We start from the raw sequence: 26,949 nt of genomic DNA on the forward strand, positions 1-26,949 counted from the left end.
TCCCAAAACAGGAATGGTGCAGACCTCTTGGGGACTGCTGTATGGCCTTCCTTGAAGGGAAAACAAAACAAACTTCCAGCATTGCACACAGCAAACTCAATGTGCCCGTGCTCCTAAGATGCTCTCCTCCAGCAGGACTGTGTTTGTGCTCTTTGGGGAACTGACCTCCGGGAGCGAAGGTAGCAGGGATCCTAGGAAGTGTCATGTACAGATATCCCTGGTCCCGAGGAAGTTCTGAGATCTGACCACACCATCATGACAGCACTGTATCCATGTCGTTAAATTTGCTTCTGTGTAAATGCCCGCAGTGTTGGCAAAACCATTTAAAAATCGTAGTATGCCCCATGTCATTTTCCATGGGGCCTCTTCCTTCCTGGGGAGCCCTGCGAGAATCTGTGTTGTGACATGTGACAGGATATTGTGGTGGTGCAGGCCTTACAGGCAAATACTTCCACTTAAAATCTTACTTAGGCCCTTTGAAGTAGTAAAGTAATAATAGCTAATGTAAGCATCTGTACTCGAGGTTGTCTAGTAAGCTCTTCGTTATTTGACACTGGTTGTGAGGAACCGTGATAGAGGTCTAAGCACTTCAAATATATCCATATGGATAATGACTGGTGAAAACAGTTGTGGGACAGGTTAAGAAGATGCTGTAAGAGTATCTTTCATCACAAAAGCAATGTGAAGTTGCAAACACAGCATTTAGGTTGATACACTGGGGTCTGAAATATCCTTAACAGATCAACTGGTGCACTGGCTCTAAAGCCTTCATGAACCAACTTAATATTGGACAAATGGTTTTAATTTTTTAAACCATCAAGCCAGAATTCATTTTCATGTTAATCTGTCTTACAGTTATTCTTACTTATTGCGCTGCTTCCCAAAGGAATGCCACAGCAATAAACCAGGGAGGAGACCTCTTCTATTGGGCACATGATGCAGGGGCCCAAACTGAAGCATCCCAGACGTTATACTCAGAGATCTGAATTGTAATAAACCACTAAGATGCTTAGCGTTTCTACATTATGTAGATGGATTTAATTATTATTCTCCTTGTAGTTCAGTAATCAGGTCGACACCCCGTGAATTCATTTTAGTTACTGCTTTTTGTAGATGGACAGAATTAAACAAAATGATGTTTTGTGCTGCTCGTGTTTCAAAGTAGCATTCTAATATTTACAAATCTAACTTTCGTACTTTTATGTTCTGCTTCTAAGTAGGACCAGATGGCTGACTAGTCTTTTGTATTAACATTTGTTTCTGAAAGTCATCTGTATGTGGCAAAGTTAAGGGGCAAATATGGGGGAAAGTGCCAAGGATTCGTGACCCAGGAGGGGCACCTTCGAATCCCAGCCCCTGCCTCAAAGGGAGACCCCGGGGGTAATCAGAGCCTGGTGCCTGAGTCCATTCCTGTAATACACCCAGTCGCCAAGAAGCCCATTACAAGAATCAGATCACCTTTACTCTTCCATTTCTCCCTCAGAGCTCGAACTCCTGTCTCCACGTATTCATCCAGTGCTGCTTGCTACATTTAGTTCATTTCTTTGTTTCCCTGTAATGAATGTTTTCACAGCATCTGTGACGTTGTCGGTAATGATGAAGTGCTCCCCCATTCTGACTTTCTGAATTGAAATACTTAGCTTCCCTGCGGTGTCATTAAGTCTGTGTCATTATGCATTTAACCAGTAAATTATTCATCGTGTAGAATAAATCAGATGTTAAAATATTATGAATGCAGCCCTTCTAATGTAGCTTTCTCTCTCTCTCTTTTCTTACTCACTGCCTTTCGAAACAGGTTTAAAGTGTAAGTATAATTAACATCTTATGTATGATTTTATACACTATGAAAAGAAAAACCCCACATACCCCTGATAAAGCAGTCAGTCTGCCAGGACCATGTATGTGACCTCAACTTCCCTTGTGCTTTTGTATGTACAGAATTGAACTGCTCTTTAACTTTGGGATCCAAGGGAGGAGAAGTGAAAAATGTCATTTGCTGTGATAGCTTCCACACTCTGAGATCTTGGTTTTGAGGAAGGAGCTCATAGTTGGTGTTCAGGACATTCAGAAAGGGCCAGAATGCCATGTGTCCCAGGTACCCGAAGGAAACCAAAGCTAGCCCTCCCCATCCTTTAGGAGGGGGACCCTCTGTAAACTACATGGCTTCTGTCAATGAATGTCAAAAATGTTTCAGATCATTTTAAATAGAATAACTTTTTTAAAAAATAGATGGACGATGAAAGATAAGGAAAAATTATGTATCTCCGACATTATGCATCTTCAGCCTTGCCTCACATGATGAGAGAGATTACTCAATAACCACCAATTATTACTCACAGTTTTCAAGAGAGCTTGCCCCCATCTTTAATATTACTATTTCACTTAACTTGCCAATATTTCTACTGAATCCTGTTATTCAAGGGTCAATATTTTAAAGAACTGAAGGGGGAGAGGGTACGAGAGAACGCTACTCGGTGGGGATGCTTCTGTAATTCTACCAGTTTATAAGCTGGAGTATTTGTGTTCCTGATGTTTTTAGTAGGTTTGTATGCCAACTGATAAGTAAACGATTTCTAAAATGAGTTTTCCTTGCCTTACCCAAGCCGCCAAGCTGAGTGCACCAAGACTGCACGAATCCAGTCGGCATTACCGGCGGCCAAGCCTGCTGCACCCACGCCCGCACCTATGGCCGCACCCCCGCCGCCCCCGCCTCCCCCTGGGGCACACCTGTATGAAGAGCTGGGGGACAGCACCATGTAAGTAGGCTTTGCAGGCGCTCTTACAGACAGGTGGGTGTGATGGATGCTGGGGGGTGAGCATTTCATGTCAACCTGATGCAGAAGTGCAGGTTCCTTGAATTATGACATTTTTCTTAACAAAACAAAACAAAAAAACTAAATTGTTAGGATGAGAACCTAAGAAAGGTTGAGCTGAAAAATAATAACCAAAACACAAGCAAACCAAAAAAGAACATAAAAAGCTTAGTAAGAGAAAATTTGCAGATGTCTAGCTTGAATAGTCTATTTGTAAACCTTCACAATTACGCATATATTTTTTCTCCAGAATTAAAAATACGTTCTGAAATTTTCTCATAGAAAATAAGGAAAAATAAAACTATCATAAAAAAATCAAAAACAAAAATCAAAAACAAAAAAAACAAAAAAAAAATCATAATCCTGATTTGGTATCAAAAGCCAACTCCTGTTTGGAAGTTTAAAACTGATGTGATGGTTTAAATCACAGACTTTTTAAAGCAATCTTAGGATGTCATAACATAGAGTAATGAAAATCTGAAACCCAAATAAAGAATTAAATATCCAACCACTTAAAGAATATACTTTTCATTATATTCTTCTCAAAAGAGACTGCTGTAATGCTTAATATTGCTCCTACAATATTCGGAACCTCTAAGCAATATTAAATCATCCACATTTGAAAACTCTTAGATTACTGTGAAAAGACTTCACAGATGTTTTCCATAATGATGCTACCCTCATAACCTGATTCCTTTTGGACTTACTTAACTTGCCTATGTTTTAAAAATTCAAGAGTAACTATTTTGGGACATGAGATGCAGAACAGTCAAGGAGATGATAAAATTCTGAATATGACTGAATTAAATCCAAGACAGCTTTTATCAACTGGAATTTGGTGGAGTCGAGGGACTAAAACACATTCAACTGTGTTACATTTGTAGCATTTACTAGTAGGAATAAAGCAAGCCTCAAAAATTATGAAATTTACCTTTTAATGAGACAAGTGGTTTTAAACACGTGTATCAATATTATTACACAAGGTGATGTTAAGTTTTAAAAATGTTAAAACAGATTTTAATATTGTATATCTTAATGCTAAAATTGAATTTAATGTTTGACAGTTGAGTGCTTGGCATTCCATTTCTAAAATAATATGGTAAAGGATTCATGCTTTAAATATAGTTTTTAAATTTTTTAAATTGAGTTGAAAATTATGGTCTCTTTTTGAATTACTGGTGAATATAGGAATTGAGCCAATATGATTTGATTCTCTTTATATTAACCACCTCTCCCCAGGAAAAAAAAAATACTCAGAAACTAAAAAGATTTATGTGTAAAGTTTTCTGTTATCTGAAGTTAGTGGCATATATTCATTTTTACTTAACAAAAGTAGATAGACTGTAACATCATCTGGAATAAATATAGTTTGATGGTGACCATTTTCAAATAGCAACACTTAAGGACTGTTTTCATTTGAAAAATTGTGGTAGACTTAGAGAATTTTTCAATTATAATATGTATTTAATGAAGTATTTTGTGTTCTTCACATTTAAACATCTTTAACAAATGTTTAACCTATCTATTTAAAAACTTTATATAGGGTTTCTAAGCATATGTTACTAGAAAATAGATTAGCTCCAAAGGAATTATTACCAAATTTAAACAAACAAACAAAAAAGGTCATTTTGAAAAGAATCTTAATGATCTAATAATGTCATACAGATTCGACAGTTGGTCTATAATAATCACCGCAGTACTTGTATATTTACTTTCTTCCAAACAGTATGTTTATCTTCTTTAAAAATCAGTGTGGACTAATTTTTCAGTTAGGACATAGAAACAATTCTTAGATTCTCATTTAAAATATCTGTTTCGGGATTGAAATCAACCATATGTAACGAAGGTAAATTTTACCTATGTATAGGAAACAGATAGCTAGCTATTTTATGGGATGAGACAACCAAAAAATGTCATATGGTTTCATCTAAAATATTATTACATATCAGAGTAAAAACAAAATATAAAAACATGCATTTTCTTTTCTGGATATACATATCAAATGTTTACATCAAATTCCTGTTAGTATTTTCATAACCACCTCAAAGTAACTATAGTTCAAACTCTTTTTTTTTTTTTTTTCTGTCGCATGTTTTCTCTTTCCCACCTGTGGATACATAGGCATAAGTAAGTAAATAATATCATTCTAATATGAGGTGTTAGGGAAAAAAGATACAAGAGAATAGATTAAGTTTTACTCTAAATGTAGTGATCTTCATCATTTTACCATGGAGTCATTTGCTTTTAAAAAAGAAATTTCTCTCTCTCATATCTCATTCACTTTTGGTACCTTGAAAACCTGTACCTCCCAAGAAGTATATCAAAATTCTTGCTCTTAATTTGTTAAAAGTATTTCAAGATGTCTCTTAATCCAAAGTGGTACAGTTCCATTATACAGGTAGTTCTTAGCAAGAACAAATCTATTTTTTTTAAAAAGTACCAAATAATGTGTCAAGTCCATTTAAAAAAAAAATGACTTTGCAAGATCAGGAGAAGGATTTGATGTCTATTGAATCCAGATTGTTGTTCTTCCCGAGTTATCTGCGCGGGCCTGATACCCCAAGTCCAGCTGTGAGGGTTCTTCCTTAGGAGTTTGTTTCTTTGTGAAAAGGCACAGTAACAGCCTTAGCTTTATATATGGCATTGTATTGTCTCGCCTGTTTTACTTTTCAGCGTGGCCACTTAATTTTCTTTTAAAGATTTTATTTATTTATTTGACAGAGATCACAAGTAGGCAGAGAGGCAGGCAGAGAGAGAGCGGAGGAGACAGGCTCCCTGCGGAGCAGAGAGCCCGACGAGGGGCTTGATCCCAGGACCCTGGGATCATGACCTGAGCCGAAGGCAGAGGCCTTAACCCACTGAGCCACCCAGGTGCCCCGGCCACTTAATTTTTATTCACAGTATTTCCTTTTATTTCATTCCTGCTGTGTTGGTAAATATGAAATATTGAGCTTGAGAGCAAAGTCTGAGGAGAGGGCATTCAAAACCCACCAGCCTTCCTGGGCGAAAGGTCCCAATGCTTTCAATAGTGATATGTGCTTATGTCCTTGCCCTTAGTTGACTTTATCACTCTCAGCCACTGTGACTCAGTGTCAGTGTATGAGCAGATCTTCCAGGGATATTGAAACTATGTGACTGGAACATAAGTCTTTTCATTAAAGTCAGTCTTGATCAAAATTTGACACAGATCATATTAAAAAATAAATACCAATAGCCCCTCTTGTTATTTGTACTGTTTATAGCATTTTATAATGGATTCAGCTTAAGACTGAAATAGAAGGAAATAATCTCTGTTCAGGTTCTAGCGTAACTTCAATTTCTCAACTGTGATTTTGACCTCTATGAGAGAAATTCTCCCACCTGTCCTTGAAGACTTTTAATTCTCTAATCTAGGGAATAGAGAATTCCTTTCTGTATTCTCTTGTAACCTTTGTCTCAGACCAGAGAGTCCTTTTAGCGCCAGGACAGAATGACTGAGAGGAGAGATAATGGTACTGATTCAGATACAGCAAAGGATCCTTCTCCCTAGACAGCCAGCTCTGAACATTGTCCACCAAAGCAAAGGATATGAAACCATTAGCCAAAATGCTGATTTGCAATTTGGAATCATGATTTCTACATAAGAGAACTGTTATGTGTGGTCATGGATACTTTGCTGTATCAAACTCACTAGTCCCCCACCACCCCCCCCCCCAAAAAAAAAAAAGTCTATGGATTGATGCATTTTCTTAAAAAAAAAAAAAAAAAAGAAAGAAAATTTCTCGTGCTACTCACAGCTCTCAAGCTTTTCTTGCCCTGCCTTTTTGAGTACAGGGACATGAAAGTAATGTCTGGCTTCGGTAGATGAGTGTTATTTGGCCTTCTATATTTTGAAGTCGTAATGAGAACCATAAAGACATCTTTCTCATGAAAGCTGTGTCACGACCTGTTTCCTTACATTTCATTATCTTCTTTTCTTTCAAGTCTTTTCCTTCTCTACCATTTCCAACAAAGCAGGGGAAATAAGTCAGTCTCAGAAGACAGGAAAAGTCCCCAAACTGTGATGCCCTTTTCTTCCAGCACTACTGAGGCTCACAAGCAGGCTCATGTAGATGGATCTCTTAAGAACAACCAGCCCAAGTCGGTAAGAGAATTCACACTGATGTCTGACGAGGATGCCTCAAGTATCCACGGTACGCTTTATAAGGAAACTCTAGATCCAGGACCAGCAAATACAGACTTTTTACCAAGAACAGATTTTATAGACCCATTTTTACCCAAAACACAAGCCAGGAGTAAGTCCCTGAGGGGCCCAAGAGAAATGTTTCAGAGGATGTGGAATCAGCCAGTCTGCTTCCCTCAGAGACCACTGTGGGAACTTTCCAAGAGACCAGAAGCCATAGAGCTGAAGCAGTGGCAGAGCAACAGGCAGGAAGGTGAAAAGGAAACCACTAGAACCTTTCCAAAGAGAAAAGGTAGCAGCAGTCCCCAGTCTACTGTTGGAGATTCGAATGTACCCAAGAGAGGAGAAACAAGGCAAGGTGAATCACTGTTCACACATGGAGCAGAGCCCTTGGAATCTCTGCCTTCAGACTCCTCCTGTTTCTCTCCTTCATCTCATTCTTCTTACTCCACTTTGCCAACTGTTTCAAGAACCATGGAACTCCTGTCAGAACCTGATGTCATCCTTTCTCCTGCTGACTGTTGCTTGGAACTTTCTCCTTCAGTGCCCTGCGTTTTAAATTCCCCAGGCTTTAGGAGAGAGACACCCACATGTACGTTGACAGTTGAAGCCAGAAGAAACATTTTTGAAATCATTCGCAAACCACCAAATATCTCTCCTCCTCCCCCTCCTCCTCCACCTCTTGTCCTTAGTCCATTTGCTCTTTCCTGTCTTCCCCCTCCTCCTCCAGTTCTTTCACTTTCTGCCCCTCCTCCTTTCTCTTCTTCTTCACCTCGTCTACCTTCACTCTCCTCCCTCCGTCCCCCATCCTCCCCTCTTCCTTCTTCTCTGTCTCTTCCAACTTGGGCTCCGTCCGCTAAGCGTGTCTGTGTCCCCATTGTTCAGCGCACTGTCAGTGTGACGCCCCCCGAGGAATTGGAGTCCTCTGTCAGACAGCCGCCAGCATTTGCAACAGCATGTTGTGCAAATTCCCAGAGAGAACCAAAGGGCATCCTCAAGCATATTAAAAACTTAGCCGACCTTGAAAAGTCGGTAGCTAACATGTACAGTCAAATTGAAAAAAACTTCCCGCCAACACACAACTCAAGACTGGAAACTCGTTGCTCTCCAGAAACAGAAAATGTGGAAGTGACTGAATGCGACCAGGGGAATTTGCACAGTATTGTTGAGGGCACTGAGAACCCACCTGACAGTCAATCTACTTCACTGTAATGTTGATTTTCCTATTTTAACTGGACAACTCTTTTGTTGACCGAAATCTTCGAGTGGAGGCAAATTTGAACATTAAAGAAGATTTCATTCTTTTACCCCAAACTCAGTGCAATGCTGTTTTTTCCTCATTTTTTTTTACTTTTAAAGATTATTAACCTCATCATTTCTAACTCATAGATTTACCTTAATTTTCTTAACTACGAAGTAGCATTATTTGTCTGCATTTATTTAAAAAGTAAGTAATTTCAATCTATTTTTCAATGGGAATATATGGGCAAGAAAGTTACATCTCCAGCTTAAACCAATGGCCTGTTAACATGTTAATGCAGTAATGCCTACGTTTACTTTCTGATCATAGTTTTACTGAATGCTCCTGGAAAAAAAAAAAAAAAAAGCAAACTGTTAAAATAATCCCCCCAAAATGATATCATAGGTTCTGTTCTTTCCTTGAAGTCTATGTATTTGGTAAGGTTAAACACTACCAAAGTAAAAATGTCATGTATCCAGAAATGCAGGCTTGACAGATATGGTATTTGGAAATAAATCCCAGGTGCTGTAAGATGTAGTCATCTGTTTTCTTACAATGACATTCTTTACTCTGGCTTGCTTTTATCTTACTAGTATGCTTATACATTTGAAAAATCTTTTACTTTTTTAATGATGGTCTTACTCTGTTTATTTCTCATTATGCTTTCTCTTCCCTTCTTTACAATGAAAATAAATCTTGAGTTGTGGCTTTTGTAAGACATTTCAGTGTTCCCACAGATGTTTAAAGTGGTCTTCAGTTTTGCTTGTCCACATGTTGATATCATCTCATAATTTTATCAGAAGATTCTCCTTCAAGGAAAATATTTTTCTCCAGTTTAATAAAATCCTAATAAGTTTCATCAAAATAAGGTTTAATAAATGTCTACGAAGGTTTGCCTAGTATGATTTTAGTTAATATTTGATGAAAATTATAAATATTTTTATTAAGTTTATCAATAATATAAAATGTTCATCAAAATTTTAGAACAGCATATTGGCTTCATTTCTATTTACCTTTCTTTACTCTAGATAAATCATCCAAATTTAGTTGCATGAGGAAAATATTAACACTTGAAATAGAAATCAAGAAGGAATATATCTAGCAAACTGTCCTCAGTTTTATATAGGCCTTTACTCTTTATATTAGGCAAAGAGGATAAAAATATATATTTAAGAAAGGAATTTTATGTTATAGTTGTTCTCAGACCTCAACTTGGTAAATTCTTAATGGCATCAGCTCAGCTAAGTGTTACCTTCCTATCTTTTTAATGAAAGTTACACTTGACCAGCAAGTAATTGCACTGTTTTCCCATATAACACATGGAATAAATTGTATTTGTAATTCCCCACTGTGAATACAGGTGTAATTATTTGATTTATTCTGCAATTCTATTATAGAAGATAAAAGCCTGCACAGGAAAACAAAGCGAAGTTTCAAAATATAGGCAAAGGTCCTGCTTGATACTTTCCATTTTAAGTATATTAATATAGGCTCAGGGAGGGCCTTATAATGCATCATTTCAAAGGTTTTGTTCAGCTCTTACATTATGTGACATTTCTTCAAGAACGTGGTCTGTTATCCCTGTTTAATGGTATCAGAGTTTAAAAAAAAAATCTATAGATCTAATTATTTTCATTAGCTCCTCTGATTCAGATTCTTTTCATCCAAATCCAGAGTAACTTACTTCTTGGGGTTCTTGAACATGATTTTTTTCTCTCTTTCACTGAAACACTTCAGTTGGAGTTTTTGTTGGCAGCTGGTCATATGCATGAGAACTTGTGCTATTTGGCGGACTCTGACAAGGTATTATTCATGGTTGTGTAAGCCTTTGATATGACTGTGTGTTTTTAAAAAATATTTTGTATCAACCTTTTGAATATATGAAAGAAATTCCTTGAGAATGTATTCTCTAAATAATTACAAAGAAATATAAAAACTCCAAATAACAATCTCATGTAGGTATCTATAGCCTTACTGAATTTGTAATGTTTTCTACATCATTTTTGTAATATTTGTCTAAATATCTTACTAGGATCTTGTGCTTTTTATTTTTTTATTTTTTTTTAAAGATTTTATTTATTTATTTGATAGAGATCATAAGTAGGCAGAGAGGCAGGCAGAGAGAGAGAGAGGGAGCAGGCTCCCCGCAGAGCAGAGAGCCCGATGTGGGGCTCGATCCCAGGACCCTGGGATCATGACCTGAGCCGAAGGCAGAGGCTATAACCCACTGAGCCACCCAGGCGCCCGAATCTTGTGCTTTTTAAATGAAACATCCATTCCCATGTTTGTTTGGTTTTCTTTTTAAATTATTATCCTATTTTTTTAAAAGATATTATTTATTTATTTGACAGAGAGAGAGGGATCACAAGTAGGCAGAGAGGCAGGCTGAGAGAGAGGAGGAAACAGGCTCCCCTCCAAGTAGCCCGATGCGGGGCTTGATCCCAGGACCCTGAGATCATGACCTGAGCTGAAGGCAGAGGCTCAACCCACTGAGCCACCCAGGCACCCCTCCATTCCCATGTTTTATATTTACTTCAGTTTTTTACATATACATTCTATTTGGAGATCTCCAACTTTGTCATAGAAGTCAGTTACATCTGCATAAGACCTATTATGAGTACACAGGCCAAAATACTATTCTTCTTCTCAATCCTTGAGCCCCCACAACCTGACAACCAACCTCCACAGAAAGAATATCATTTTTTTCTTCTGCATCATTATGCTCTAATTAGTGCATAAGAAATTATTAGATACCTTTTTAAAAGACGAAAGTAGGTTACCATACATTTTCCTTATTGTTAAAAGTAAACTTAATGTAATGAAGTAGTGTGAAGTAAATAATTAATACACGTTGAATATAATCTACATAAAAATGCATTAATATTATATGACTGGTCTTAGAAGGACCAAAAGGAAATCATGTTAGTTGTAAGCCCACAGACAGTGATACCCACTGATTCTGTTGTGTGCTTTTTCCAAGTGACTTTCTGCTTTTGAGCTGAGACAGACAATACAAATAATCCCATGAAAGGTAACAGAAAGGTTAATGGAAACATGTAGCTCATCTCTTGATATTTCATTCTCTACATGTATGGAAAATGCTGATGATGAAAAAAGTTAGCTTAAATATCCTGGAGAATAAAGTTCAGCTTTGGCTGGACACTTTATTTCATGTATGTGACTCAATTCTCATTACTAAAACCAGAGTATGAGTGTCTCTATCTATGTCTGAAAGATACAAATTGAGGAAACTTCTAAATGCTTTAGAAGGATTATCATTCTCATAACTATTGGCAGAACCATAGAAGCAAAATTCACTAAAGAACCATTTCAAATAATGAATTGCCAACAGGATCAAGTAAGCATTATACTACCATTATTACCAACCATTTCAATCAGCAATGCCTTAACCACTTAAGATTTGCTCAGATAAGTAGACTTATTTTGTAAAGGCCTTGTAATAGTTTAAAGAAATTTTCTAGAGAGATATGTATGTGCCTCTTCATAGCAGCCCCTAGCTTTATATATGTGGTTCATAACAGCATATGATACATATAGTACTTTAGATCAACTGTAAGTAATAGACAAAAATCTTTATAACTAATGGCATTCAACACTGAAAGCATTGTATACTCCCCCCCCCACCACCCAAGTACAGCTGAACATTTCCTCAACTTGTGGCCAATGAACTTTGTAAATCTTTATTTAATATTGAATATGAAATGGAAGTGAAAATATTTAGCTCTTATATTTATGTCTAATAATGTCACTGACCCTTAAAAGCTAGTCAGTATTCTGCATTCATTATTTTTAGAATCAATTGATGCAAACAGACAAAAAGCATCTTACAAACGTTTGGAAGAATATATTCTAGTCATTGAGGTCATTTCTCATTCTGTACCAATATACTCTTCATGTATAAAACACATCTTTTCCCCAAATGAGTATCTTAAATGTATCAAGACTTGGCAAGGTTAGAGATGATATAGAATATTTTTAACCCAGTTGACAATAACAGAGTCAAAGTGTGTTACTATATACCACTGAGATAAAATAGGTTATTTAAGGTATGCTGGCACTAGGGTCTGGCCTGCTAACTTTGTAGTCATAGAGGCATGAAACTGCGACCTTCCTGTCCTGATAAACTGCCACAAAATGTATTTCTCACTCAGACAATTTTTAGTAAAAATTACCTTCTCATTTTTCTCAGATTTAAAAAAAAATCTTATCTATACTTTTCTTGAATCTGAAACTCTAAGTTGTTTAATACTGATCTCTCTGTTTCTGCCTTGCAGGAGAGTTTATGCATCAGAGGTAAGGGCTTTACAGTGTTATATAAAGCTTACTAGGAAAATATTTACGTTCTAGGCAGGACTGACTTTTCTTGCATAGCTAGGATATTTTCCTTTACTTCAATAAAACTTAGAAGTATGCTGGGCTATTTATTCTCTTTTATACCTGTTGCTATTTTGTTCTGAGGTTTTAAGTGGGTGAACAAATATCAAATGCTCACCTTTCCAAGGATAGATTTATTGTTTCCTGAATTGCTGTTACTCAATATTGTGACATTCACCCAAATTTATTTTTCTAAGGCTAGAAATGTACTTTAGAAACCTGGGACCTTTGTTTTCTTTTACCAGAGTCCAAGTCTCCTTCCTAACACATTAGAACTTAAGATCTTAAAGAGTTTTAAGAAGTCAGACTATGAGAATGCTCAGGCTTTCAATAGTGTTCATTTGGAGAAGATAGTGGCGATTCAGGCCAGTGGGATCTAGCTAGCTGCTCTCAAAGTGGTACTGCCAATGAGGTCACCGAGAACCTAGCCGAATTTAGCAGACAGCTTCCCAGTCAAGAGAGTGAAATGAGCTCACGACCTAACTGGCCACCAGCTGAGAACGCGTGAGTCCTAATGTATTTGGAAATCAGGCTGAATGCATTTCAGAATAACTGGTTTTCAGAGACAGGTAACAGATTGGATCAGACTGTCTCTACCGCCAACTTCTTCCTCCTTTAAATGAATGCCTTCAGTAGACAAACTCACTCACAGCCTCACAAAAAGTCAGTCCTGCCTTCAGTCACCTGGCTGTTCTCCGGGCCATTTCTGAAGGCTGATTCGCCACTGGAATTGTTTCCCAGGATTTTTCTGCCCACATTCCCAATGTCATTCCCTTTAAGATTTGTGTTTTGTATCCCTCAAAGAGCGGATAAACCAAAATTTGAAGTATGTCTCTTGTTCGCACGTATTATAGTATAAATTATCAGGAAACACACTGTAGAGACCATGTTTCCTTTAAATGAGTAGGGGTGAGGCTGAGAGTCAGTAAGGAGTGATCCCTGCAAAATCCAAGGAAGGACAATTTCCTGGATCACAAAAGAATTTCTGAAAGCATGCTCAGCGTTTGGCTGTAAGTAACCCACATTTTGGTAAAAAAAAACAGGGAGCATTTCTTAACTATGACGATGCGTTATGACTATATGATTATGTTATGCTCTACCCTTCTCACTAATGAACCTGATTACATTTAATGTGGGGAGAAAAAAGAGGGCAATTTAAAACAAGGTTAAACTTGTTCAAAATAATCCTGTGGCACTTGAAGTGCTTTTAAAATCGTGTATAACTTTTTATACGAAGAAGTTTGAACTGAAAATTTACTTACAGGTTTTCATCGATTAAAGGTTATTAACTTTGATGTTACCTAAAACAATGATGAAACAGAAAATAATTCTTTGTTATTTCACATTCCAACATCAATAGTCAAAATATTGGTAGCTATCACATGAATAATAATTCATAATCCTACGGTAACCAGTTTTAAGCTGTGGCCTTTTTTTTCTCTTTTCAATCATGATCTCCCTTTTCCACCTGAATTATCCTCTAAACTTTTTCTATTTTAATTTCCTTTGGCAGCAACAGCAACTGCTGAGGCCTTCTCTTCTTAAACCAGAGGTATCAATTTTCTTTTTCTTTTCGACCTCACTGAATCTCCACTATATCTTATGTCACTTTAAGGCCTGTCCAACATGCAGCAGAATGTAATCAAGTGGCATGATTTTATAAGATGGAGAAGGGGTGTTTTAAAGTAGAAACAAATATATAAATAAGTAAGCAAGCTAATCACTTCTCTCTTGCTTGTGTGGGGCTGAAATTCCAAATTTTTATCTTCATTCTCTAGGAGTTAGACAAATAAGACCTTTGATCCTATTGGAAGCAAGCTATCATTGAATAAGACAAATCATGAACTGTTTGTTTATTCCAGTTCTTTGAAAAAAGTTGATGGTATTTTGATAGAGATTGCACTGAATGGGTAGATTGCTTTAGGTAGCACAGACATTTTCACAGTATTTATTCTTCCAATTCATGAGCATGGAATAGCTTTCCATTTCTTTGTGTCTTCCTCAATTTCTTTCGTGAGTGTTCTACAGTTTTCCGAGTACAGATACTTTGCCTCTTCACTTAGATTTATTCCAAAGTATCTTACGGTTGTGGGTGCAATTATAAATGGGATTGACTCCTTAATTTCTCTTTCTTCTGTCTTGCTGTTGCTGTATAGAAATGGAGCTGATGTCTGTGTGTTGATTTTATATCCTGACACTTTACTGAATTCCTGTATGAGTTCTAGCATTTTTGGGGTGGAAACTTCTGAGTTTTCCACGTAAATCATCCTATCATCTGCAAAGAGTGAGAGTTTGTTTGACTGCTTCTTTGCTGATTCAGATGCCTTTTATTGCTTTTTGTTGTCTGACTGCTGAGTCTAGGACTTCTAGAACTATGCTGAGCAGCAGTGGTGATAGTAGACATCCCTGCTGTGTTCCTGACCTTGGGCAAAAAGCTCTCAGTTTTGCCCCACTGAGAATGATATTCACTGTGGGCTTTTCATGGGATGGCTTTTATGCTATCGAGGTATGTTTCCTCTTTGCCTACACTGTGAAGAGTTTTGATCAAGAAGGGATGCTGTGCTTTGTCAGATGCTTTTTTCTGCATCTATTGAGAGAATCATATGGTTCTTGTTCTTTCTTTTATTAATGTGTTGTATCACACTGATTGGTTCGCAGATGTTGAACCAAACTTGCAGCCCAGAATCAGTCCCTCTTGGGTGTGGTGAACAATCCTTTTAACGTACTGTTAGATCCTGTTGCCTAGTATTTGGGTGAGAATTTTTGCATCTGTGTTCATCAAGGATATTGGTCTGTATTTCTCCTTTTTGACGGGGTCTTTGTCTGGTTTTGGGATCAAGGTAATGCTGGCCTTGCAAAATGAGATTGTAAGGTTTCCTGCCATTTCTATTTTTTGGAACAGTTTCAGGAGAATAGGTATTAATTCTTCTTTACATGTTTGTTTAGGTTTTCTATTTCTTTCTCGTTCAGCTTTGGTAGTTTATACATCTCTAGTACTGCATCCATGTCTTCCAGATTGTCTGATGTCTTCCAGATTATCTGATTTGTTGGCATATAGTTGCTTCATTTTCATTTGTTTCCATGAAATTTTTTAATTCTTTGGTTAGACCCATTCATTCTTAAGTAGGATGCTCTTTAGCCTCCATGTATTTGAGTTCTTTCCAACTTTCCTCTTGTGATTGAGTTCAAGATTCAAAGCATCGTGGTCTGAAAACATGCAGGGAATGATCCCAATCTTTCGGTACCTGCTGAGACCAGATTTGTGACCCAGGATATGATCTATTCTGGAGAATGTTCCATGTGCACTAGAGAAGAATGTATATTCTGTAACTTTGGGATAGAATATTCTGAATTTATCTGTGAAGTGCATCTGGTCCAGTGTGTCATTTAAAAGCCCTTAGATCCTTGTTGATGTTACTCTTGGATGATCTGTTCATTTCAGTGAGGGGGTATTAAAGTCCCTTACTATTATTGCTGATGTGTTTCTTTGATTTTGTTATTAATTGGCTTATATAATCAGATGTTCCCATGTTAGGGGCATAAATATTTAGAACTGTTACAACTTCTTGTTGGATAAACCGTTTATATCCTACCTTATTTCTTACTACAATCTTTTAAAATCTAATTTGTCTGATAAAAGGATTGCTACATCAGCTTTCTTTTGATGTCCATTAGCATGGTAAATGGTTTTTTACCCGCTCACTTTCAATCTGGAGGTGTCTTTGGGTCTAAAAAAGAGTTTCTTGCAGACTTCCTATCGACTTCATATCATGTCTTTTGATTGAGTCATTTAGCCCATTTACTTTCAGGGTAACTATTGAAAGATATAAATTTAGAGCCATTGTCTAGCCTGGAAGGTGACTGTTACTGTTTATTGTCTCTGTTCCTTTCTGGTCTATGTTACTATTGGGTTCTCTTTCTTGATTAGAGGACCCCTTGCAATATTTTTTGTAGGGCAGGTCTGGTGATTGCAGATTCTTTTAGTTTCTGTTTGTCCGGAGCCAATGAAGTTTATCCAAGGTACAATTATCAAGGCTTGAAAAGTTTCACCTGGCTTCTAAGACACAGATTAGTGTGTCTCTTTTCAAAGTTTATGCAAACAGGATTCGATAGAATCCTGTGTTCCATTGACACCTGACTTCTGTTGCTCATTTTTCTGTTTGGGAGAGTCATTTCTGTTACTGGGTGATGCAGTAATGTGTATCTCATGGACTTGTGCCTCAGTTCCAGTTTTTGGCTGTTACAAATGATGTCTTTTGGTGCACAATTGTACACACTTATGTTTAGCATATAAATGGATCTATATTGAATTTTTGTGAGAGGATATGCATATATTTGACTTTTGTATTATTGCCAAACATTTTCCAAAGGATTTGGTGGATTTATAAAGTGTCTGAGAGATCTAGTTATCCCATGTCCCTGCTAAAACATGGCACTGCTGATTCTTCTGTTTGTTGGAACCGTTCTGGTGGGTAAACTGAAACAGTCTTACCATTGAAACTGGACACCTTTGCCAAAGTATTTATAAGCTGCAAAGTCACCAGAGAGTAGTAACATGAAGCATCAAAGGAAATAGTGGAAGCAAATGGAGGTTATTAGATGCGAGCGAGGAGCACATGGGAGACCTGACTATGGTGATGGGTAGGGCGTAAACAGTATGGCAGAGGACAAGCAGTAAGTAGAACACGAACTGCTACCAGGAATAGTGCCAGCAACTAAATTCATGACATAGAAATGGAGCCCAGTGTTGCACTGCCATCTTGTTATTTTTCAAGAGAAACCCAAATCCTTTTTTTTTTTCCTTAATCACATTTTCTGATAGGATTTTGAGCAACTACATTCAAGTGATAAAGCACAAGTGAGGGTCATTGTCCATATCCACCATGAAGCCTGTGAATTCCCCACTTTTTAGTAACATTTTTTTTCCTGACTTATTACTAGATCTGGACTGACAGAATTGTTATTTAAATAACAGATGACCTCAGGGATAAATACCTACCCATTTTACTGTGGGCACTGATACTTTTTCCTCCCTCCCTTTGCTTATTTCATTGCACAATTCATTTGGTTAAGTTTTACAGTTCAGCCTACTTGAAATGCTAAAATATAATGAAATTGAATTTAATAGTTATTTAAAACTAGTTATATGTGTATAAAAAATATATATTTTTTTCCCCTCAGGAAAAACATCTTTCTGTTAAGAGCAGAGTGACAAAATCACTAGTTAAGAATTTAGAACTGGAAACCTTGAAAGGGCTGCTGCCCTGACAATTATTTTTTTTAAGTAATTAAGTCCAGAATTAGCAGTATGTTTTTAAATGTAAACATTCATGAGAGGTATCACACATAAATATCATAATTAATGTATAAATGATTACCAGGAAATTCTTTCATAAAAATAAATGTAATGAACAGAAGTGCTCGGGGTGCTGTTATCAGGAAGGTAACTTTCTCATTCCCCCAAGGCTAAAGTCTATTTAATAATATAAGTTAAAACAAAGTGAAGTATGAAATGTCTACTGATAGTTTTAAAAGTTAACCAAGAACAAGTGATATGCTCGCCTAGAAAAAATGTAGCTTTTTTACTCCCTCAGGTCTAATAACCTAACCTTATTTCACGTCAGATAGTTATAGCCAGAGAAAGAAGTTTTGATTATGTTTGACTAACATGTGTAATTAAAGTTTTTTGGCAGAAGTGTTCTGAGAGTCATGGGATTCTAGGTCTGGAAATAAATCTGAATTCATTTGATCTAAAATGTGATAAGAATCTATTTTCAAATGCAATTTCTTTCTCTGAACAATAGGAGTTATCCATGGAGTCTGGAATTGATCCTGGCCAGGAATACGGACAAGATTATTACAGTTATGAGCATGGGTACATCTTCAGATTTTTTTTTATCCAGTATCAATATTTTTTATGAATAATAAGGAGCTACTGAATCTTATTACTAGCACTTGTGTTATAAATGTCACTTCGTCAGTTTCATCTTTGAAAAGGAATTACGTATCTACTCTTAGTTTCAGTCAGGTTTTATCCATTTTTCTACATTCAGATCTGGTTTGATGTTCCATGTTGATACTGTCTACAACTTTAACGATGCAGTAAAATGATTCAAAATTATTTAAATGAGAAATAGAAGTCAAACATATTTGCTCAATTCCTGAATTCACCATTTCGTGCATATGAGATGTTTATCTAACTAGTCAGCCTTAGGATTTTCCCAAGAGAAATTAAGAAGAAAACATATTTTAGAATCCAGTAATAAGCATTTCAAGTCACTATATACACATGTTAACTGCTTTCTAAAGATACAGAAGAGGAATGCATACACCATTCCAGACTGTGTTTGAAGCAGATCTTCACTGTAAAAATAGAAACATTATGTCCTGAATAAGCTATTCGTTTTACAGAGAATCTATTTCCTGCTCTAAATTCTTCAACTAATTAAGGAACTATATCCCCTTCTCTAAGCAACAGTCTCTCCCAAAACTTAAATCTGAAATAACCTCTTTTTACAGTTGCTCTAGGATACCATCATGGCAAAAACTACTGGCCAACAGGTTGTAGTTCTTAGCTATGGTTTTGTAACTAGTTGACAAGGAGCATGATAGGCACTGTATAAATATCTGCTGATTGAACGATGAGAATAAAGAAGAAAACAGGTCAGTCATGGTTGCCAGGACCTCATGGAAACATGCTAAAGGCTGTAAGTTTCTGTTTCAGGTATGAAATGCCTCAGTATGGAAGCCGTCGCCGTCTGTTACCACCGGCTGGACCAGAGGAGTATGGGGAGGTAGTTGGTGAAGCCGAGGAGGAGTATGAGGAGGAAGAGGTAATGCCATAATGTTTTACCCTAGTTGAACAGCAGGCTGCAAAAAATTCCAAAAATTGTTCATCCTATTCACTTACTACTCATTTTCTGTAGAAATTTAATAACACAGACCATTTCATCGCTGTTTATAGAAGGAAATTAATTGTTGTGCAAGTTTATTTCCTTCTATAAAATGTTAAATGCCTGAAATAAAGCCACAATAAAGTTTATATTTTCTAAAATCCTAAAAGTTAACATTATAATCAAATACATAAACACTATTTTGCAAAACAGTGGTTACTTTGGTAACCACATTGTCTGGCGTACCTAAAAATCATGGAAAAGTACAGTTGCCAGACAGAAACAAAATATTACTGCCAATATGTTTAACAGAATCCTGTCATGTATATCTTAATTAACATGAGTCACTTTGCCTTTAATATGTACTTAGAACGTTTATGTAAAACAAATCAATGTCACTGTAGCTTTACCCTGTTTAAAACAGAAAATAGTCAACTATCACATAATTTCATTAAAGAAACCATAGGGAGAGAAGAGAGGTGATGATTACTTCTCCTCTGATCTAAAATCTAAAACTCTGAATGAGAAAAAAAAAATTAGAAGGCCTTAGATTTTAGTACTGTGTAGTACAAGCCAAAATAAAATACTTCTTCGTGATCACTTGGCATCCATACACAGTGGGATGAATGGTGGAGAACTGGGTCTGCTTCTCCGAAACCAGTCATAACTCTGCAGAGTCACCCCTGCTTGACTCGGGTGCGACAAGGTCCCAGCATAACCATCCTCCAGTTGACGGTTCAATTGCCTTTTCATGATTTTCAGGAAGAGGCAAAGAAAATTAGAAAACCAAAAGTTGAAGTTAGAGAGCCTAGTGAGGAGGAGGAAGTAGTGGTCACCATTGAGAAACCACCGCCAGCCGAGCCCACGTACACAAAGTGGAAGAGAGCCAGGATCTTCCCAATGATTTTCAAGAAAGTTCGAGGGCTCGCTGACAGAAGGGGCCTCTCTGAACTGGAGGGGGAAGAGTGGCAGAGACGCCTTGAGGAAGTGGATAAAGATTACCTGAAGCTCACTCTGGACCAAGAAGAAGCCACGGAAAGCACAGTGGAGTCGGAGGAGGAGTCCTCCAGCGACTACACGGAGTACAGTGAGGAGGAGTCCGAATTCAGTGAGTCAGAGACCCCTGAAGAGGAGTCCGAGTCAGAGACCCCCTCGGAGGAGGAAGGGAGCTCGACTCCGTCTTCAGAAGAGTCCGAGTCCACGGAGTCGGAAGGGGAGAAGGCCCGGAAAAACATCTTTCTGGCCAGAAGAAGGCCTGTGGTTGAAGAGGTCAAGCCGGTCAAAAGGAGAAAAGAGGAGCCCCCGGGAGAGCTGGAGGAAGAGCCAGCGGTGGAGGAGGAAGGAGGAGAGGAGACTGAGCTGGGCCCTGAGGAGGAGCCCGCAGGCCTCGAGTTCCCCGAGGAGGAGGGCAGTGGGGAGTCTGTTTCAGTGGATGCAGGTGGGGGCAGCGAGGAGGAGTCTGAGCCTGGCAGCAGTGTCAGCAGCAGCAGCGAGAGCCAGTCCGGAGGGCCCTGGGGCTACCAGGTGCCTGAGCGGGCCACCCGCAAGAAAGCACCCCGGGAGCAGCCCCCGGGATCCGGCTCTGAGGACGACAACACGGCACTCTGAGACGGGGCCCAGGAGGTGGGAGTTTGCCGTGCCGAGTGCTCTTGCGTGCCGTGCTTTCTGTGTGCTCTCTGCAGTGACGCTCCGAGGGAGGCTGTGACCTCTCACTGACCTAGGACTGGAAGCATGCCAGGAAGGGGAGCATATGTGCCCCACCGAGTAGACTTGTACGTCAGAGCACAGTAGGGTCAGACTGCCTCATCTTCCTGTGTTAGCCTTTCCAAAGACGAGCCCTGAGTCCGTAGTTAGTATCTGCCAGTGGGGCTCCTGTGGAGGCACTGGGCATTACCAGGGATGCCCTGCCTGCTGGGATGGATTTCGGGAGTACATGGGCACGTTTTTATTTCATCTATAGACAATAAATCATTAGGACAACACTGGCAACAGCTGAGGCCTCTATAAGTCTACTTTTGCATGTGTGTACATTTCAGCTGGCAGAAGGATAGGTAAAAGAAAAATTTGTAGAAATGTCCATTGTGTTCCAGTTGCTTACTGGAGGAAGTTTATAATCATTCATTTTCATTTTTGTGTATTACTGAATGATTCAGGATGGGAAGATTCTTTCTTTCCAGGTCACATCGGTTGAAATAAAATGATCCAGAAAACCAGGATATTCTGAGTGAATACAAAAAGGATACAAAAAGTTTGGCTAATAATGAAGTATTAATTAGAAATTAGAATGATACGGCTTAAAAAAGTCCTTAAAATTTGGAAAAAGGAAGTATTAGTATAAACAGACTATACTAATACTGTGTGTTTCCTTCACTTTGACTTCGTAGAAGAATAGAGCAACTGTTAAACAATGGATCAGATCCTTATCTAAATTTAAGTAACACATACACTTTTCCTTTTCATGGTAGAGCAATAATCTGATCTAGAATGCAAGTGCTTCCTAAAACGTCTGCTTCTTAACTGAGCAACCCCTTCTTCAGAAGATAAGCTCTAAAACCAGTGGACAGTTGGCGGGAAAGAATGCAATGTCTGCTTACCTCTTCTGAGTTCTTTAACCTTTGATGGCTTTCTGTCAACAGTTTTGAATTTCGCAGACCTTGTCCCCTTTGCTCCTTTCATTCCTTTGACTCCCTGTGTTTTATTTTGGCAGTGGGCGAGAAAAGGAATGATCAGGTTAGTTGTGGATCGCGAGTACGAAACGAGCTCCACTGGCGAAGACAGTGCTCCGGAATGTCAGAGGAACCGTCTTCACCATCCCAGCACACACAGTAACATCAACGGCAACATCTACATTGCCCAGAACGGGTCCGTGGTGAGAACCCGCCGTGCCTGCCTCACTGATACCTTAAAAGCGACTTCCCCTGGGCGCCTGGGGAGGCACTTTAAGAAACTTGACAAGCTGGCAGTGACACAAGAGGAGAGTGTTCCCCTGAACACGTTATCAAAGGGGCCATTCCCTACCGAGAAGATGCACACGAGACCGACTCTGGTTACGTTTGCCCCTTGCCCTGTGGGGACCGACGGTACCTCAGGGAAGCCACTGGGGCCCAGGCTGAAAAGCACAGTTGAACAGGAGTCCGTGGTTGACAGGAAGAATATCAAGGAGACTTTGGAATTCCAGAGTGACCACACGCACTCAGACGATGAGGAGCTTTGGATGGGCCCCTGGAACAACCTCCATATACCAATGACGAAACTGTGACGGTTTTTTAAAAAAAAAGTTATTTTGATTTTTACTTCAGTTTTTAATAAACTGCGCTTTTTATCGTCACTGAGAAAATGATGTATGGGATTTATATCACGCACACAAGCTGAAACTTTGAACGACATGCTTTAAAGTTTAAAAAGACACAAATTTGCACTTGCCTTTGTATCAATTAATTGTTCTTCCCAGAAAATCTTTTTGGACAGACTCTCAATTCCCTGAATGATCTATCATTTAAACTTACTGTTTAGCTGTTTGGTTGGGTCTTGCCTTTTTTTTTTTTCCATTTTAATAAATGAGAAATAATTTACTAAGTAATCATTTATATTTGATTGATTAACCTAGATTACTCTTCATCTCTAGCTTCACGCAGTGTTTTTTGGTACATGTTGTGGATTTACTTTTCCCAAAAAATGGGAAAAAATTAGAGGATTTTACAGGGAATGGGTTTATACAGTTGCTGTCTATACCATCCTGATTTTTTTTTAAAGATAGCAAATGTGAAAATCTGTAAATTACTTAGAATCATGAGCTTATTTTCCTTATTGTCTGATACTGTCGCTCAGATTTTTACATATGCATCTGTTGACCTTCTAAAGAACACTTGAAATCATCTCTCTTTTATAATTATTCACAACTTTTCCTGCTAGTCTCCCCCCACCACCACCACACACACATACTTCATGAACACTCCATCCCCACAAAACATAGTTGATTTAGTTTTGCCACCTGAAGTGAAATAATTATCTGGAGCATCACAGAAATCTCCCCCTCAGCTAAAGCTGACTGAGGTGGGAAAGGACCAAATTGGCAGTAATGCATCTAGAACCACAACTTCAGTATGGAAGATGAAGTAAGAGCAGAGAAGTCTCACATTAATGTCATCGGTCATGAATATTTTATAAACTCGGTGTAAAGGAATTTAGCAGGGTCAAGAATTCATATAATAGGTGAAACACCTACAAAGGGTATAAATCCATAGCTTCAAGTGTATTATAGTATTATCACTTCTCCTGGGTCCAGCTTATTTATGGAATATTTTAATACCCATAATATTTATGTGCATAAAGTACAGAACCAGAAAATGATTGCCTGGGCCTTTTCTTTGTTTTTATCAAAGAACACAATCTTGGTTTTTCACCACTGCATAAAGCACAGTGTTTCATCATTAACATAAATGAAAACCAAGTATCCTTTCCAAAAAAAATAACAAAAAACCAAGCCCAAGATACTTGCCTTGTGTGTTGCGTACTCTCCAGATGTGAAAAGGATGACACAATATAATTTAAGAGAAAATTCAGAATTGTAGTTAATGAGTTCATATGATAAAGAGTTCCCCTTAAATTTTGCACAGTATTGACCAAGTTAAGATTTCAATAAAATTCTCTCATGCATGCTTATTATACGGTTGAAAGAGACTGAATAATGCACTAATTTCTCTCTCATGTTTCATAGTTTAAAAATTGTTGATTATAATGCTGTTTCTTTCTTTCCAAAGGGAATGAATTATACGTAACATGAACTTGCCAACTTACATTTTTTAATTTCAGGTTTCAAAAAGTGCTTGAGATCAAATGCAGGAACATCTCATTTATCTGACATAATTGGAAATCAATGTCTTCTATTACCCTAGCTGGAAAAACTACCAGCATTAACTGGAAAGAAATGTGGCATTCTAACATTAGCTTGTTAGAAATACAGAGTCTTGCTCATAGCCCCAGTCTACTTGGTGGTCTCACAAGATCTCAAGGTGGCTTGTACTCATATTAAATTTTGACAAAGAATGACCCGTACCACTGAACTCCAAAGCTTACTCCTTAAAGTACCAAACCAATTGTTTTTAGAATACCATATTTCGGTTAGAAGTTAGATTGCACATATTATATTTTACTACTTGTTCAATCAGAGATCACTAACTACATCATTTCCTTCATGTCTGAGGGTTGTCTCACCTGGCATCCCATAATGTTGCTTTGCAAGAGTTTTATCTCTGTTCTCCCATTTCAGGCTGTGGTAGTTAACTTTGTCACTTTGCCGCTCTCTAGAATTTATCTTCCAGTTTATTTCTAATTCCTGGTGCAAAAGTCTGTGTGTTTGTTTGTTCTGCTTCTTATTGCAAAATTATTAGACCTGAGACAGTGATCAGGCATGTGGATTTAAACAAAAGTCTGGTGATTCACAGAAGCTTTTTGGGACTGCTATTGGGATCTGAGCACTGTTCAAGAGAGCTGAAGTCAGCAGAAGACTAATGTCTTGATAATAAGAGATGTCACTGTATTTTAAGGCTCACTTTTTATAAGGAAAAATCAAAATACCACAACCTACTTAGCAGACATATTTCTGCAATTTCTAGTTGACTGCTTCAGTAAAAACAATCATGAAGTTAACCTGTCCCTAAGTGAATGGAGATAGTATCAAGGTAAGCAGTATTTGCAAAGAGCAACCAAACCAAACATTTGGTCAGTATATTTTGAGGTAAAGTATATGCAGCAGCAAGAACAGTACCAACTAAATACATGTCTGGACTGAATCTGTTACTTTGATAGGACTTACACTGTTCTAGAATAGTCTGACTCAGGATTAAAATTGTGGAACCCAGAGGAGATGTCCAAGTAGTTTAAACTTAATACTTGACATAAATGATGTTTCTATGTAAATGCTTGTAAAGAAATTAGTGGTTATTTTTCCTAGATAGGCATAGTGATTGTTGTTCTTAGTCCATACTGGCTTTCAATCAGGAAGAAGGAACACGAGATACCAGCTGCTCAAGATGAGAACAAACTGGTAAGACTATTACTGCTAAACCTGCAGACTTCAGAAGATCGTGTGGGCAGGGAGGGCCAGTAGGGGAAGAATGAGACCATAAAGTTAAGGTGACAGAACATTTGTGACTCTGGCCATCAGCTCACAGATGCTACCTTCTTGGCCCAGCCTTCTCATTTTCATTAATTATAGACTCTGAGAGTTGTCATAGAATCCTAACTGTAGGTTAGCCAACAGGATCTTTTTAAATCCAGAAAAAAAAGACGTTTGCCTTGAATTTTATATGTGATATGTCACTTGTGTTATTAGACCATATTGTTGTGTTTCGATTTGTTTTAGACCACATTGTGAACAGGGAGGTTGAAACACGTTATTTATCCTAAGTGGTTCTTCCAAAAGGGATAGTGACACTATTAAATGAGCATTAATCGCATTTGTGTATCGAGCCAGGAAAAAAAAAAAAAAAAGAATACTGATGCTTGAGGGAAGACATGTTCTTTCTTTTCTTTCATGAACTTTGCTTTTTTCTTGTTCTGCTCCACTTTCTGCAGTCTGTCCGCTAAGTGGGGCTTCTGTATACCACGTCAGTTAATTCGTAAAATAGGCAGAAAGTGCTAATCTATTCTCAGGGCAGATGCCCACTGGTGCCTGCAAATAGTGATAGCCTGAGGGATAGGTTCCAAATAATATTGAGGACCTCTATTTTTATGGATAGTTTCTCCCTCTTCTCAAATGATACCATCAATTCCTTTGTTTTACTTTTCTCTCTCTTGTTTTTGCATTTGTGGACCTCGATCTTTATAACGATCTTTACTTTTTAGACTGGTATGTTTTCTTCTAACTGCAATTTACTTTAAATTTATGGTAAGTTAAGCACATGTATGGAAGATTTGAACTTTGTCTATGGTTTGGGAAATTATCAACACATTCACTGCTTTCCAAACACCTATTTTTCCTTAACAAATATTACTTTACTGTATGAGGAATATGAATTAGAAATTTTCAGTTAAAATGCATTGTTACTCACTACACAATGTTTCAAAAATAAATTTCCATTTGGAAAAAATTGTTTCTCATTATTCTGTCAGGTGGGGATAAAAATCAGTAACTATTCTCCCATTTACATGTTTAGACTTTCAGTTTGATAGCACAAGAAAAACCTGCTCAGCAGACTCTTTGAATGATGCAGAGAAAGGAAGTGTCCTTTAAAACTCTCATCCTTTTTGTAGACATTTCAGTCATGTACACAAGTCCCCAAGTTCCAAGAAGGATGGACACTGTGTTTCCTAAAATGCTGGCCATCTATTTGTTTAAAAAACAATATAATTACTTAAACATGAAGGTGTTCATATACAATCAGTTACATTCATAGAAACGCTAAATAGGAGGCACCTGGGGGACTTAGTCCGTTCAGCCTCTGC

At 37.8% G+C, this 26,949-nt stretch overlaps 1 protein-coding gene across 1 annotated transcript in view; it reads left to right on the forward strand.

The window, feature by feature from the left end:
• PCDH15 (protocadherin related 15) overlaps positions 1 to 21,111 on the forward strand; it is a 1,265,671-nt gene extending 1,244,560 nt beyond the window's left edge. Inside the window, exons 33-36 of the mRNA XM_032845308.1 lie at positions 1,796 to 1,804; positions 2,604 to 2,756; positions 19,335 to 19,443; positions 20,266 to 21,111. Coding sequence (XP_032701199.1) covers positions 1,796 to 1,804; positions 2,604 to 2,756; positions 19,335 to 19,443; positions 20,266 to 21,111 — 1,117 coding nt within the window. The remainder of the gene's footprint in view (positions 1 to 1,795; positions 1,805 to 2,603; positions 2,757 to 19,334; positions 19,444 to 20,265) is intronic.
• Positions 21,112 to 26,949: the final 5,838 nt, after the last annotated feature.

This window comes from Lontra canadensis, unplaced genomic scaffold, assembly GCF_010015895.1.
Source record: "Lontra canadensis isolate GAN:19392208 unplaced genomic scaffold, GSC_riverotter_1.0 scaffold162, whole genome shotgun sequence".
Taxonomy (NCBI): Eukaryota; Metazoa; Chordata; class Mammalia; order Carnivora; family Mustelidae; genus Lontra; species Lontra canadensis.